Consider the following 13,573-nt stretch of genomic DNA (forward strand, 5'->3'; position numbering starts at 1 on the left):
AGCCCAAATCATTTCCATGAAGCAAAAAATAAAATTGTTCTCTCATGGACATTTTGAATAACTTCAGATCTTTTCTGCACTTATCCCATTATCAGTTCTGAAAAAAAAAAACCCAACAAGGTATTTTTTTCATCAGCGACCACATTTATAAAAGGATTATTATTCATTAATTTAAAAGAAAAAGTCTAAAGTCTGCTTTTGTGTGTGGCATCACCTCACGTGCCAGCAGGGCCAGACGCTGTCACAGTGGTCCAAATCCTTTGAGTCATTTTCTTCAAAGATTCCTCTTGCCGTTTTGACTCATCCTTACAGCCTAGCTGAAATTCTAGGCGCTAAAATCCTTTGATGCTTTGTTTATATCCTGCCAACAAAATGAAACTCTAATGAAAGAACCCACTCATATCTAAATCTAACGCCATCCTTACCTTTTCATTATTCACAATTTGATGGTAATAAAAATGTTAAATAGATTCTTAGCTTTTCTCTCTCTGTGTGTGTGTGTGTGTGTGTGTGTGTGTGTGTGTGTGTGTGTGTGTGTGTGTGTGTGTGTGTGTGTGTGTGTGTGTGTGTGTGTGTGCGCGCGTCAAACAGAATAATTTATGGTGAAAGTAAGTTTCACTATCATTAATGTAACCAAGGTCTACAGCTTCCTCTATAGAGTGTCGCTGTTGAAAAAGCACACACTTCATATGAAGGACTTGCTGTTGCTTTCTGAAAATTAGATCAAAGTGGTTTGACGAGCTCCATTACACTAAAACTGTCACATTTTACCCTTTGACACGTGGATTATATACCAGACCTTACTGGAAAGGAGCAATTGTACAGTGTGCCCGGATGCTCCAGTGAGCATATACAGCTGGCAGCAAAATGAAAAGAAACAAACAAAGATCCAAATTAGCTGAACCTGTCTTCATGAAGTCATATTTCTTCAAACAACGGTCCCTTCCTGATTATGTTTGTAGGGCAACATATATTACCCCAAAATAAATTTAAAAGATGAACAAAATCCATATAAAGAACCTGAGAATTGGTGTTGAAGAATGCAGAAACATGACTCCAAATAAATGCCGGTGTCACTTCACACACACACTCTGACTGCAATTTGTGAAACAGTCACGAAATGAATTTATTGATTGGTGTTCATGATTTTCCTTTTGGTTTGTGCAACGATTGCCACACAGTCTGAGAGATGTTTGCGATACACAAAATTATGTCTATTAGTTCATTCTTTTGGAAAAAAAGATCTCTGTGCTTATTTGGTGTTTTGAAAGAACAGAGTCCATAGTAGGAGGCAGAAGGTGTTGGCGGTGGCAAGAGTTACTCATTATTCCCTTATGTTTGAGTCCCACAGAGGACCAGTGGTTTTTATGTTTTTCTTGCTTTGTACAGAGAACCAAACAATAAAGTGGTTTTCATTCATTATTTGGTTATGATTAAGATTCATGTTGGCCTCGAAGCAAATACATCTTGAACAGTTTTACTGAAACACAGGAAAGAGAGAAGACTACAGAGCTGACTGAGTCTGCAGAGAAAAACACTGGCATAGTACTGTTGCACTGGAATAATGAGCAAGCGAAATACCATTAAAGCCTATTACAATTAGTTTCACAGTCCTAATCAATATCCTGTGTTTTACGCAGCATATTACTGCCAAACTGACCTTTTGCAGTCGTTGAGGTCTGCGTTGCTTGCTTAAAGTACAACAATTACTACTTGTTACAAACCTGGCTTTTCTTTTCACTCACCTGTCCCTCTCAGAGGCACAGAACTCTCTTCAAAAGTTAAATGCGTTAACTGCCCTGAAAAAATGATAACAAGAATGTGTGTTGACAAAGAAACAGATCATTTGGTGACTATTTGGTGTTTTTATCTTGAGAGCAGGTATGATTTTGCTGAATTACTCACTGTTTGGTAAAACAGCTGTCAGCCTCAGAGGTCAGAATATGTCAGGTTTGTGTTTGCGGCTTGATTCAGCTGCCCCCTGTGGCCAGTAAAAGTGTTTGCTCATTTTAATATTTCATATCTGTCTTTATTTATCAGCTTCTTGAGTCATTGTCATTCCCACCGCATCCCACGCAGGTGCAGGTGTCTGTGAAATAATCCCCTTTGTTGTTTTTTTTGTTTTTGCTTTTTTCATTGTGATGACCCAGAAGAACCCAAAAGTATCGAAGTTTCTGTATTTTGCATTTTGTTGTTTGTCGCAGATGGTCTTCAAGAAGCCCATCAGCAGAGGAAAAATGTAATGATCTTTAAGTAAGAATAAGGGGTTTATTTGTTTGCAAGCAACTGCAGCGTTCTCCTAATATCATGAAGTCAAACGTCTTCACAACTGTGACAGATCTTAACAGATACCCGCTTTGTTTGCTTTATGGGGCTTTTCCACGCGCGTGGCTTCCAATTTCCTCGGTTCAAAGGGTGATCGTTCTCAGCCTGACGCTGGACTTGACCGCTCCATGCTGTGCACTTTCTTTCATGACCAAAAGCACGTCAATTACCAGCTCCATCCCGCCCCGCCCTGCGTGACAGCAGTATCCAAAAATATATGAATACTATTGAGGTCTCTGTGGATCGCCTGGAGGCAGAGACTCAGGAATAGCGTCAGTTTCGTTTCAAAGCGGAGCAATTATCCCAGGCCAGGCTGGACGAATCGATTCCTGCAGACACTAAATGCTCCTGGCCAATTATAAAGGCAGTGTGTCCTCCTTTATGCTGCTTATTCGTGGGGAAGCCATCAGCAAGCACCGGGACAAAGCCCGGACTACTTTGTTTTCTATCTTCATTCATTAAAAAAATCTTTTATTTTCTTCCCTTTGTTATCGCGTGTTTTTATATTTTGCCTTTTCCACCAGTTACCCGTTCTAATTGTTACTGAGGGGCGCCCCCTTCCTCCTCGCATCATGCTCCACGTGATCACAGCCAGCTGCTGCTGAGAAAGCGAGAGAGAAAGAGGGGGAGAGAGAAACACCAACTCGCCGCGACTCTGAACGCACCGCACATACAAACTAAATCGGGAGGACCGCTGCTCGTTTCACCCGTGGATACTATTACACAAGTGCCGTCGTCTCCAAATCCTGCCCGTGGGATACTCTGGCTTCATCCTCTCTGCTGTGCAGTTTTATCACCTCCTTTTATATCACCCTCCTTTTCTCCCCCTTTGCCATCTTTCTCCCCTCTCCTCATCTTTGAGCATCTTCTCCTGCTCGCAAGTCTTCTCGCTTGCGTCGCTAACTTTTTTCCTCCATCCCACACGCCTCCTCCATCGCCCACCAACCCCTCGGCAGTGCCCCCACTAGACCTCTTTTTCTCCTTCTCGCACTCTCGCTTGGATCGGGCGGAACCTATTTGGCCGGTCTACACGGGGCACTGCTACATGGGGCGCACGGTCTCGCTCGGAAAATGTTCTGCTGTAGGTCTCTAGGCGCCCCGCTGAACCTGTTGGGATTGGAGTTGTCGGTGCGCGTCTGCGTCTCTTTCCCACCTCGCTTGTGCGGTCGGGGCCAGTGAGAGATGGGTCTGTCCGTGGCGGCTCAGGCACCTCTCGAGGAGCCCAGACGACTGCGCCGGTGGAGCGGGACAGCGGGGGGCTGGCTCAGGATCACACTCGTCTCGTTTCTCGCCACTTTACCTGTGGAGCAGCTGCGCGCCTTCCCTTCCTCCCTCAGCGACTGCCAGACGCCGACCGGCTGGAACTGCTCCGGTGAGAGTCATTTTATTCAATAGCAGCCTCGCTCCAGGTTGTGTGCAGTAAATATCTAGACGCACATCGAAGTTAAACTCATGTGAGACTAGTGTTAGATCCCCGAGACTGAGCAGCACGACCAGATCAAAGTTTAGGAGTGCGCTTGCAACAGACGCCTCATTCTCCTCGCTGTAGTTTTGTGATTGTGTCCTGTTAGCATGCCCGGGGTCGGTGCTGGAGCCGTGGAGCACTCTGGCTGCAGATACCGACTGCAAAAGCCCGACGATGAGGGGATGCAGCGTTTTGGAGGGGGTTTGCTTGATGTGCATTTAGCCTCGCTGAGTTCGCCTCGGAGCTTGACAGCAAAGCATGCAGCGGCGATCATGTCACCGGGCAGGCGAGCGGGAGGGTCGATGATTTCGATCCGACACGAAGTGGAAGCAGCGACATTAAGGATCATTTTAACGAGAAATAGAGCGGGCGGGGAGGAGTTGGGGTCTGTGGGAAGCTTGTCCACGGAATAAGGCGGCGTGCGCCACAGTAACATCAACACGGTTAGTTTGAGGTCGCAGAAATTCCGTTTGAGTTCAAACGGGCTTCTTTCGTGTTATCTGCCAGTAACCCGAAGCAAAAACACATTCTAGTCAACTCTAGGGTGTTTTATCGCGCTCAGATTGACCATTAACTTTAACCCAGCAAATCGATCGCAGCAGGAAATTACAGCCTAGTTTTATGGGCTTATTTGGCAGGCAAATTGTTTAATTAATTGACACCTTTAAATAAAAAAAAAAATGCTGTCGTTTCTTTAACAGACCACTGAGCTATAAACTTGTTTTCTCCCTTTGGTGCCCAAAACGATAAAAGAAGCGGAGCGGGCTGCAGAGCGCAGCGCCTCGCCTCCCTTTGTAAATCAGCCGACTGTGCCGCCATAAATTTCCCCTGTCGCCTGTCTAAGTCTGAACCCTTAAAATAGCCCTAAGCCGGTTCCACACACTCATGGGCAGTAGCAGTATTGATATTATAGCTCATAACAGCCAGACATCAATATGAGAGTTATGACTGCTGTTTGCTGCTTGAAAAAAGGAGTATCAGTGTAGCCTGCTTGGATGACGTCTCAATAAAAAGAAAGGGGAAGTCATTTATGACAAAGAGCATAACTGATGCACATGTGACATGTAGGAATGATATTAAGAAATGCTACATGACAGATCTATATTTGATTCTACAAACTAGACTGCCAACCAGAAAGGGGGATGTCTAATTTGGATATCAAAGTTTTAAAAATGAATTTGATTATGATAATGGGCGGATTAAGTCAGACTTAATTAAGTACACGCAAAGAAGAAGCGATTGAACTCTATCGTATTACTGTAACCTGTCGAAGGTTGCTGTCTTTATTCTAAGCATCTCTGGTATTCATAGGGTTGAGACCAAAACCGTGATGCAAACAACCGCAACATCAGACCGTGATTCTATCTTCCTGTACCGTGATACCCATGTTGAAGTGCTAATGTTGAAGGATCACTGAGGTAATGAATGAACTGGAAATACATGAGGATAATTTTATGTCATTGATCCACTAATGACAAGCGATCAGGTGTGTGGTACAAGGAATTTTTTTCCCTTGTTTTTGTTTTATTATTCATCCTGTAATGAAAAGCCCAGGTATCAAGTGAAGCCGTGGCCCAAGAATCTACAGTACATGCAGATGAAGTCATGAATGAGTTCATCTGAACAGTACTCTCCTCTGATTCAGGCCGATAATTGATCATATCTTTATTCAGATTACTGCATTGTAACCTACTGGAGGCTGGTTTTGTGCCGCCGCTGTTGATGGTGGTGATCAGCACGTAATCACTGATAATGGTACACATCCTGTCCCAATACACACTCGCCTGCCTCCCCACTTCCTGACATACTCTCATCTGCATTTCAGCGAAAGCTTTTATCCTGCACGCCTTGAGGAGGTTTAAGTGCATATGATAGAACAATGGACAGGCACTCACATGCACCCAGCATCAGTTACAATTAATAGAGCACAACAAGTGACATGTAGTCCACCGTGAAAAGATAAGACCCTTTGAAAGATAATAAAAATAAGATAATGATATTAATAAACCCGCAGTAATGGCACAGGGCTTAATTATCCACTTCTTCCTAACAACACCACCAATGTGTGACAGTTTGCAGCGCAGGGAGAATGGCACTGACTGAAAAACAGTTTGGTGATGAGCCCAATGTCACTTCAGTGCTAAGAAACAGATAATTATGGGCAGTAGTATCAAGAAAACGAGTTGCCAGTTTCAACAGCGTCGCCTTTGAAAAAGCAATGAATTCGATTTTGTTTTATGGAATAAAAGGGAGTTAGAAAAAACTTGGTTTGACAAAGACTGCCATTCTGTTTGGCTTGCATCTGTTAATGGCTTGAGGAACTGCCAGCGAGGAGGCAGAACAGCTCAATCTCAATCCTAGAAGGGCACCAAGTGAATGTTTGAGTGCGAGTACAGACATAAAATTGTTCTTCAAATCCCTCGTGTCATCTTGTACTAGGTAGTATTTGTGTAAAGATTTGAATGTACGAGTTGTGGCTCTGTGAAGCTGCAGCAGAAAGAAATGTTTTCCACACTTCTTAAGGTCCTATATAGTATATATTTCTTTAATTAATTATATTTGAGTTAGGCGCGTGGGAAGCTATAATCATTGCATACATTATGTGCCAAGATTTTTAAAAGGGATAACTGAGCTGTGAAATGTTTTTTAACACTTGCCACCATATTGATGGAGTAATGTTACAGAAAATGAAGAATTTGACATGTTGACACATCACAATAGGTTAGGAACAGTACAGTTATAAAGTTAACGAGTGCTGAATTCCATTTAGCTGCTTCAGTTTCTGATGCTGTGCATGTATTGTGCAGACTCCTTGTCACACTGTTATGACTTTCTAGGACACCTGAGTGTAACTGCATCATTGTTAACGTAATTAAAAACACATGATTTTTTTCCTGCCATGACAAGTCATAATGACTGCTATAAAAAGGGCCCATTTGATCTGCGAGTTGGTCGATTTTCTATTGATTTGTGTTTATACTTGTTGCTGCATCATTATTTGTCCAGTAAAAGGTTATCATTTTCAGGATGTAGAATTAAGGGATTCATTAAAAGCCATAAGAGAAAAGAGGGGATGCTTATTTTTCTTTATTGGTGTTTGTGTCACTTCATGATGACGCATGAAGTAGTTGTGGCATTCAACAGGGTTCAGTGCCAATACTTTTTACCCTCGACATCCTTCATCTAGGCAATATTATCAGAAAACAAGCAGTCATATGTAAAGAACACCAAGGTATTTCTAAATTTAAGTGAAACAAATTAGCTAAAATACCAGCACCTATTAAAGACATAAAGGCCCACATGGCATGTAATTTTCTGTCTGTGAAGTTAGACCTGAATTTGGCCCTACTTGCTATTGTAGACAGACTTAAACATAAGAAAAGAGTAGCAATGACAAACAGACCATGATATGTCGATTAAAATTCAACATCTTATAGTATGATGTATTTGGTAATAACAAGTGAAAAAGAGTTAACAAGGTGAAGAGGGTGGTTTTAGATGTGAACTTGTTGTTTCACTTGGGGGCGTAGGATATGTGGAATATTCACTAGAGACTAAATGTCAGATATGTTAGGACTTGGACGTGGCTTTTGTTACTTTATAGTCATTTTTCCCTTGTAAAGGTCCTTTATCTAACAAATGAAACACACCCGTCTCGTGTTTAGTATCGTCAAAATCAGGAACATCTAGTTCCTAGATAGTAGCTTGCTGGACACGGACCTTAAGTTGCACAATTTATTGCTGCCTGATCCTGTGATGATGTCGATCAGTGCAACAAGTACATTGAGTTTTAAGATCCTAAAAGGCTCCCTATAGCCAAACTGAAGGCTCGCCCCACCTGTCATTTAATATTGCCTTAACACTACAGTAATGTGTTAATGTTACTACTGTCATGTTGGGACTCTTTGAAACACATTTCTGTACAGATTTGTGCTGGGTAAAATTCTTTCCGGTGACAATTCACCTGCATGCACTCAAAAACTGCTGCTTTATCCAAGATGTCATACTCATCCAACGCAGTTAACTATATAATTAGAATTTTGTGTAATTATCTCAATCAAACCTGCGATTTTTGGGCTTGTATTGCTTTAAACAAGCAAGTAACGTCTGTGTTATATACCGACTGCACATCAGCTGGCTGATAGACATCCTTAACAGATGTACTTGCAGACTTTTACACACGATCAGCTCAAAGCTTTTGGCTGTATTTGGTCATATTAAAACAAGTAGTAGAACAATGCATTCATAGGTTGCTGAAAGGAATTCAGTCCAATTCAGTTTTATCTTTATCACACATTTCTACTGTAATAATAAACTGTATGAATGACTGCTCACAATTTAATTATACCTTACATCTCCTGTGGGGACATTTCTGTGATAAAGACAATCTGTTCTTCACTGAGTACTTTGCTATTGTTAACTTTAAAAGTCCATGTGATGCTTTGAGACTTATAGTGACAGGGATAAGTGTAGAATATGCAAAGTCTTCTGCAAATCCCATCAAGTGGAGGGAATTTAAGAGCATTCAGGGGATAACTGGCCATTTGCTTTCGAGATCTGTCAAGACAGAAGTCAGACATACTTGCATGCAGGTTTACACCTCTGACAATAAACTGCAATGAGAGATGAATTTTGAGATAAGCAATGCTGGCTTGGTTTAATCGAACCAATCTGAAGTTGCTAATTGGTTCTATTAAAGTAGTGAAATGAAAGTTGGTCAACTAAGAATGCTTTATGTTTTACTTTATTTAAAAAAAATCTTGAAAATTTGTTTAAAGTTTCAGGATGTTTTCACACCTGCATGGTTTAGACCATTTAAAGCAAAGTCTAGTGTAATTTCCCTCCTTGTTGCAGTTTGTCTGTGCAAACTGAACACAGATCACACTCAAAAACATCTGCATCAACATCCTTTGGAGGAGCTGGTCTCAGTCCAGTTGCAAACAACCTCCAGAGCGGTTTGTTTATGACTAGAACGTGATCTTACCTTGCGCCAAGCAAGCTACCCGAAGTACACTGCAAGTTTGTGCTAAACATCTTCCCCTAGCTGCGTTATGTTTTGTATTCTGAGATGCAAAGAAGTACCATCGATGTGCAGAGTACACAAATTGTAACTGCTAGCTGTAAAATGAGCCGAGGTCTCAATAGTCCAGAACACAATACGTTCTTCCTGTATTTACGTTTGTTGCTCCTGCCACAGAAACATCTGGCCAGCAAGCAAACTGAATGCTGCAATGACAAATTTTGGATCACTTCAAGTTTTCTCTGTATAAAAAGAAACCAAACCACAAGAAAGAGCTACAAGTTTACAAACCCATCAGTTGCTTCAGACCAAACAAACTATGACTTGCTTTTGGTGTTCAGCGTTCAATAATCTGATATAAAAAGACTAAACTGTAACTTCCTCCCTCACAAACATGTGGAAAAAAACCTGTTGCAAAGTTATAAAAAAAAAAAAAGACCTCCAGTACGAGAAAGGTCAGGAGAAGATGTCTCACCACTGTGGTTGTTCAGCCTTCATTATTCATTTAGTCTGTTTAATTATTGATCAGCACAATGCTTAAAACCTGGGTGGAGAACTCTTCATTCTTCTTAGTGCATAGTTCTTAGTGCAGTGAAATTCCAGGTAGGTAGCAGGAGATGCATTTGGCTAACAAGTTCTCTCTTTTAGACAAGTAAGTGCTTCGCTTGGCATCTTAATCGTTAGCATATAAACATTACCTTCTCAATATTTGATGTTTGGCAGCTTGTTTTCGTTAATTATTCAGCTCACTGTAATCTCCTCCTGGAACGACAGGGCAGGAGCAGGAAGTATACGTTTTCCTGGACTCCGACACAGTGCAGCTTGGGCCGTGCACGGAACTTGTATCAGTCGTGTCCCATTTAAATTTGGTTGGGAATGAAGCACGAGAGCGTGCAGCACACTTAGCGACACATCCAAAGCAAACAATAACAGCTGGAATGATTTTATCATTGCATCTGTTTTCTGTTCTCTCCTTAAAGTTACCTTTGGTAAAGTTGGTGATGCTGGGTTTGGAGCAGGTCTATTTAAAGCTGTGGTTTTCACATTTTTATTGACTGACTGCATGTTTAGGGAGCCAACAAATCATTGAAGGCTATACGCAGCTACAGGAAATTGCTGCGCACAGGAAATTGCACACATCTGCACATTTCTGTTTATAATGTGTTATTTCAGAGTGGCAGTTTTGTTAGTAATTGTAGTTTTTTTTAAACAGTTTGTGAGGTGGTATTTATTTGCAGTAGTTATATGTTTCACTGTTAGGAAGGTTTAGTCTGCTGTGAGAAGCTGCAACATTAGCCCATTAGCAGCAATTTTAGAACCCTGGATTTAAAGTGTAAGGAAGAGAAGTGGTCCTAGCTTTTACAACCTGTGCTTTATGCAAAACATTAAATTAAAATTTTGGGGTAGGACCAGAATTACTCTAGCTCGCCTGCTGATTAATGAGCATTTGTTCTTGCTTGCTAACACATCTGATTTCTTTAGCTAAATGTCCTTAAGATTAGCTAACAGATAGCTAATTATCTGTTAATCAGTCGGTTACCAGATGTGACTAATACTAGACACTTTAATTTGGTCTTCATATCAGTTGGATGGTCTGCTACTGTTTATCAGATCTGCGCCAAGTGTTAGCCATAACAGTTCTGCACATCAACCAAGCACAAATAAATTATAACAACTTTAACCGCAAATCCAGGCCCACATTTCTTTTGTTATATTCAGGCCTTATGTGCTATTTACCACATGGGCCAATTAAGGGTGACATCCAGACTACACATGTTGAGTGCATAATTTCTTAGCCATGGTGCACATTTAATTTCAGCACTGTTTGCTATTTAACACTTGAGGGTTATATCTTTTTGTTTTTTAGTTGTTTGCCAGATCCATCTATCCATCCATCCATCCAGGCATATATGTTGCGGGTATGAAAACAAAAAGAAAGGAAAAAAAGAAAAATGCTTGGGGTCATATAAAATTATAAAATGGAATCATCATTTGTCCAGTACACAAGCTGGGCCTTTGTTGCTTGCAATACTCAAATAAATGAAGCATAGTCTGCCTCACAGCTGAGCAGACAGTAATGTGGAGTCAAGTAGCACTTTTGCAGTAAGCTTTTAAAATTTCCAAAAATACATTGCTGGAAAGGTAATTAACAGGTCCCCAATTTTCAGTATAACTCTGACATGTAAAGAATCCACTGGTATTTTTTCTTTTACTCCCTAAATGTGTTCGGTTCAAATACGTAACTTCGTCAATGTCAAAACTAGTTTCAGAATTCATATTTTTTGATCAAACTTGTCCTCTTGAGCTTGGCCAAACCAGGTATGTGAGGTATTGTTCTGAGGATTCAGTTTTATCCATTTGATCTGATCTTATTCAGAACATCTGGATAAGCCATAAAATTACTTTACTTTACCCCTGTTCATGTTTGCCGCAAAGCAGCAGGAAGCCAGCCAACTCAACAGGAATCCTGGTTACGACTGGTTTAATGTGCTTATGGAGGGAGGACATTTACGAAAGATGTGTAGCTTTCATTTGAAAGAAAATTAGGCGATATCTTGTATTCAGTCATTCTTGATACATATACATTTTTTACAAAGTTTTTATGAGGTAAAGTATGTCACAGAAATGTTTCTGAAGTCTGTATGAACTTCATTAAACCAGTCTCACATTAGTAAAATAGAAATTCAACCTAAATGTTCTGTAAGCTACTGACTTTGAATAACATATTAGGCAATTACAATTATAATAATCCCACAGCATGTTACAATATGTTTAGCTAATATCCACTGACTGAACATGTAGGTACTTGTACGGGATACTGACAACATTTTTAGTTGATAACAGTAATGCTTATCACTGTAATCCTGTTTCAGGTCCCTTAAAATGGATACATTTCAAACTTCCAACACCTCTATTTTTTTTATGTTTGCCAAACATGTGGGGTTGAATTTTTGAATTCAAAGCCGCTGCCACACAAGAGAATCTGAAATCAGATTGCACCAAAAGGCAAAATGGTTTTATGATTAAAAAACAAAGGTGATGAATACTAACCTGTTGATTCTGTGTCATTTATTATTGTGTAAACAAAGACATTTTTCAAGTTGTACCACCGCAGTAAATACCACTTGTAGGCAATCATTCTCAAATGACTGAGATTGGTGCCGTTTTTCCCTGCAGTCTAAACCCTTTTGGCCCCAGTGTCTCTGAAGATGTAAGAGAAGCAAGTATAAAACATAACATAATTTATGTCACATGATGATTGTTTTTCAGACATTTACAGCTATTACAAAAGCTGTGCCACTCGCATCCTTGTAAACAGTTCACAGGAACAATCGTCTTTGATTCCAGTAGACAAAGCATCTTCATCTGCAAGTCTTGATTGCACTGTTGTTCATAAGATGATAAGAATGTCTCCAGCAGTAATGAATCCCTGTGAGTTATTGTTTACAAGTGATAGATGTATTCCTCTTGCTTCCTGGCTCCTGGGGATGTCCAAGCTTCGCATCTGTTTCTCGGTAAAGAAGACAGTTTAATGACTTGTGGAGGAGTCACTTTTTTTTTCATTTAAAATCGAGTTTCTGCTTTTTCCCCACCTTTGTTTTCCATAAGCCTGTTGCCCAGAGAACCTTGAAAAAGAGCTAAAATATCAAACTATGAAATTTGTAGCTTGGACTGATTTGACACACACAGATTCACGCTCACACACAAAAACATTTCCAATCTTTCAAAGACTTTACTAGCTGGCTTGAAAATGATCTGATATTTTCCAGTCATTTGTATGCACATAGCCAGTTGTATGATTGTCATCCTAACAATGCTTCTCTCCAGTGAGTATCATCAACATGCCAGTTGCCTGGGTGCCAATTTTAATTATTATTTTTTTTGTGTGTGGTTTTCCAGACTGTCTTGTATGGCCCTCTTCAGGCTGAGGGCTTTGTTTCATCCGTGCACTCCAAGCTTGGAGACCTCTCATACCACTGTTCTTGGCTCAGTGATTGTATGTTTTCACAGAGAGCTTACACTTATGGTCATTCAGGACCTTGGCAAATAGCAGGTTCGTTTTAGCATGGACTTCTATTCCATGGGGTATTATTGCCTGATAGGTTGTTCTATGCCAAGAAGGGCTTTTCGAAGTGGAGAAGGTCATTGGTTATGACAGGTTACAGGAGATACTGTGTCTAAGTGTCCATTATAATAAGATATCTATGAATAGAAAATAGCTTTGTAAGATATCTTGCCTGTAACATCCACAGACAGCCAGGCATTATGATGTGTATGAATATCACACGTGCCATTTCACATGATAACTTTTTGCTGTTTTGTGAGATGAACGAGGCTGGCTCCTTACCTTTAATGCAATGTCATGATAGCACGTTGGCAGTTTTGTGGTTGATAATGTTTTTTTAGTTTTTTTTTGCATACGTTTAGTTTACGCCTGTAAGTTCAGTGTACAATGTTGCATTTAATGGAATCTAGTCAAATGACATTTACTTGATTTGGATACATTCACTTGATACCGAGCATCTTTTCCCTAATGATTAGATATTTGTCCAGTCCAGAGAATTTAAAAAAAGAGTTTATTTTAGTAATGTGTAGATTTCATCGTTTAAATTGTGTATTTCTTAATGTAGAGTTTGCTTGATTAACTTTTTTGGGGCTGATCGTAAAAGCCAGGCTAAATGAAAGTCAGAACACTCACTGATAGTGTAATGTGCTCCCTGTAGGATGGTGTGGTAATAAAGAATATCTCTGTGAGAAAAGTT

At 40.4% G+C, this 13,573-nt stretch overlaps 1 protein-coding gene across 1 annotated transcript in view; it reads left to right on the top strand.

The window, feature by feature from the left end:
• Positions 1–2,660: 2,660 nt before the first annotated feature.
• The window catches only part of LOC308410211 (tomoregulin-2-like), a 138,017-nt gene continuing 127,104 nt past the window's right edge, over positions 2,661–13,573 (top strand). Inside the window, exon 1 of the mRNA XM_080903393.1 lies at positions 2,661–3,697. Within this exon, the coding sequence (XP_080759519.1) occupies positions 3,508–3,697 (190 nt within the window). The 5' untranslated portion in view covers positions 2,661–3,507. The remainder of the gene's footprint in view (positions 3,698–13,573) is intronic.

The sequence above is a fragment of the Rhamphochromis sp. 'chilingali' genome (genome assembly GCF_963969265.1).
Source record: "Rhamphochromis sp. 'chilingali' genome assembly, chromosome: 14".
NCBI lineage: Eukaryota > Metazoa > Chordata > Actinopteri > Cichliformes > Cichlidae > Rhamphochromis > Rhamphochromis sp. 'chilingali'.